The sequence below is a fragment of the Micropterus dolomieu genome, unplaced genomic scaffold (assembly GCF_021292245.1).
Source record: "Micropterus dolomieu isolate WLL.071019.BEF.003 ecotype Adirondacks unplaced genomic scaffold, ASM2129224v1 contig_13938, whole genome shotgun sequence".
Lineage (NCBI taxonomy): Eukaryota > Metazoa > Chordata > Actinopteri > Centrarchiformes > Centrarchidae > Micropterus > Micropterus dolomieu.
The window spans coordinates 1-3,163 of NW_025742924.1; the positions used below are offsets into that span (position 1 = coordinate 1).

Consider the following 3,163-nt stretch of genomic DNA (forward strand, 5'->3'; position numbering starts at 1 on the left):
TAATGGGATGAGGTTGCATACAGAGGGAGAGAAAGTAGAGGAGAGAGGAGCTCAGTGCATCATGGGAAATCCCCCAGCAGTCTAGGCCTATAGAAGCATAACTAAGGGATGGTTCAGGACTAACCTGAGCCAGCCCTAACTATAAGCTTTATCAAAGAGGAAAGTCTTAAGCCTACTCTTAAATGTGGAGATGGTGTCTGCCTCCTGAACCCAAACTGGAACCTGGTTCCACAGGAGAGGAGCTTGGTAGCTGAACGCTCTGGCTCCTAGTCTACTTTTGGAGACTCTAGGAACCACAAGTAACCCTGCATTCTGGGAGCGCAGTGCTCTGGTGGGATAGTAAGGTACTATGAGCTCTTTAAGATAAGATGGTGCCTGACCATTAAGAGCTTTGTAGGTAAGAAGAATGACTTTAAATTCTATTCTGGATTTTACTGGATGCCAATGCAGAGAAGCTAAGACAGGAGAAATGTGATCTCTTTTCCTGGTTCCAGAAACTTGATTTTTTTTTGCTTCCTTTTAAAAATATTTGCTCCTTCAGTCACACTGATACAGCTTTTTTACCTTTCATCCACCATGTGCTGTCAGCAGAAGCTCGAATAGCTTTACGTGTAGCTCTGAAATAACCGCACCCTCTTCATGTTTCGTGGGGTAGGCTAAGCATTCCAGCAGCTTCAAATCCAGGCTTGATATACTGTATAATTGTAGAGCCTGACAGTCTTTTCAGGAATCATCTTATTTGTCTAGATTAATTGATCTACACATGACACAATTCTACATATGACAGCTTTAAAGTTAGACTGTGTTGTTAGAAGCGTTGTTAAACTTTTGAAAGATAAAATATAATTTTCTATATATAAACACAAAACGTATATATATATGCTACATTATAGCAGGTCACAGATTTAAAAATTTTAATGACAAAAGTAAAACAAGAGGATCTTTAAAAATGAAGGCAGATTTAATGTGCAATCATCTTGTACTGCCACCTGTGCTCACAGTGGCCACTGTTCAGCAAGTTCCCAGTTCTAAACTCCAGACTCCCTTAATTGGTTTACAACTTTGTTCAAAGGCGATGCCATCTGGGGCATCTGCAAAAGTATCCAGGCGTTGACCAGAATGGCTACGGATTCAGCAGACTGTGACAATGACGGCTGCTCCCCATGCATCTCTGGTGACATTGCTCAAAGGGAATGTTCCTTTTCACATGGTGGTGGGTGGTGGTACAGCATCCTGCTAGTGACCACATCAGTCAGGCCTCTGCTGGCAAACCTGGAAAACTCATACACCAACCCACATTTCACTTTATGCTGGCTTTACTTGTAGCTCAATGAGACTGTATTAGATTTGAGCACATATACCATAAGGGACACTTTATAAACAATTTTTTTTGTTGTTGTTATTTTTAGACACTGATTGTATGGTTTATTTCACACTTCCAAGGTGTTTGTGCCTTTAGAAATGGATTACTCTTTATAAATTACAAAATTACAAAAGACACGTAAAATCGACATTGAGCAGCCAATTATGTGGACATTTGGTCTGTGCCAGTGGTCTATGAGGTCATCACTGAGGTACTCCATTCAATAAATAGACATCAAAAACATTCAGAATAAGGATTATCAATGCTGACATTCTTGGATTCTTACACACTGGTTGTTACATAAATCAACCAAACAGCTGAAGTTTGAACAAGGCAATTTATTTAATGAAAGAAAGTCTACATACATAGTTTGTAAAGGCACAGACTGCATTTATTTTATTATGATACACCTGAGTTAAAAATACATATTCATATTCATATTAAATGGTTTTGTTTGCAGAACCCTGTTCTGTCAAATCTTTTATTACTATTGAAGAATCACACCATGTGAACAGAGGGTAGGCTACACTTCCCAGTGAGTTCATCTTCAAACTAATATCCCACTTTCCATCAACCCACAACCAAGCAGAACCACATTAACATTTCATACAGTATCAGTGGTTTTAACGGCAGTTTAAAGAGACTGTAAGTGACATTCACTGCCTCTAAATGTCACACTAGAGCACCAGCAGCTCAGACTAAAACAAATGCACTACAGCTACAACCCACCAGACTCCACTGAGAAAAACAGTGATTTTACCTCGCAGCTCATCATTAAACACACTTCATTCAAACTGGACAGAAACAAAACAGAGCTCACCAGCCGGCAGCCGCAAAACAGGCTGCAATGGCTTCTGGGGACAAATGCGCCCGTCAAAGTACGTCCACTAAAATTGCTTGTTTTTGCCACTGACAGGCAACATTAATATTACCTGGCAGATCATTGTTAAATACGGAAGCCCTAAGCAGCCATCAATTCAACTATGTTGAAGAGGATAATAAAAAAGTTAAATATAAAATAAGTAAGACAATATTTGATTGAATGGCCACTTATGTGTGTGTATATACAGCACCAAAGAAATAAAGCCTAAAAAAACCCTGAAGGCGTTTTTAAATTGTGTTTAATTGCGTTTCTAATTTGTCGCTTTTTATTATTGTGTTTACTTTTGAACTGTATTTATTCAATTATATTGAGAGAATAATTAGACATTTTGGGAGATATGGTTATTCCCTCTTACCTAGAGAACGTTTGAAAGAAAATCAATACCGCTCTAATATCTATTAGCTCTAGTTAGCTATTCTGTGCATGGAATGCTGATGGAAAAGTGCTGCCCAATTCCTCTCACCAAACAAACACACATCTAACCGCCCTTTTGAGGACATATGTAGGACAAGAGAACGTCAATCATATTCTTAATAATGGGAGGTTGTGGGTGGAGGCTGTGTGGCAGGTGGTGGGCCAGACTCATCTCCCAGGCGTCCACCAGATGAACATTCAGTCCTTTGAACACGGCTCTGAGCACCTTGTCACGCTGCAGTGAGTACCAGTCGCTGTTGGTCAGCGTCTCATAAAGTGTCAAAGCTTTGAGGTTTGCGGTCCGGATGACGACCAGTGTGTCTGGAGCCCTGACAAACAGCCGCACCACCGCCCTGCGGATGCTCTGCAGCCGCTGTATGTAGAGCTCCATGGGGAAAGTGCTGAAGTGAGACCAGATGCCAATAACTACAACAGTGTTGCTGCCTCCAGTTAACCCATCTAGTTCATTGGCAATGTAACGCAGCTCAGTGGCTGGGACGTTG

The 3,163-nt window shown here is 40.8% G+C and overlaps 1 protein-coding gene across 1 annotated transcript in view; it reads right to left on the reverse strand.

The window, feature by feature from the left end:
- Positions 1 to 2,668: 2,668 nt before the first annotated feature.
- Positions 2,669 to 3,163, reverse strand: part of LOC123966662 (NXPE family member 3-like) — a 5,859-nt gene continuing 5,364 nt past the window's right edge. The window contains exon 6 of the mRNA XM_046042801.1: positions 2,669 to 3,163. This exon is cut by the window's right edge and continues 154 nt beyond it. Coding sequence (XP_045898757.1) covers positions 2,725 to 3,163 — 439 coding nt within the window. The 3' untranslated portion in view covers positions 2,669 to 2,724.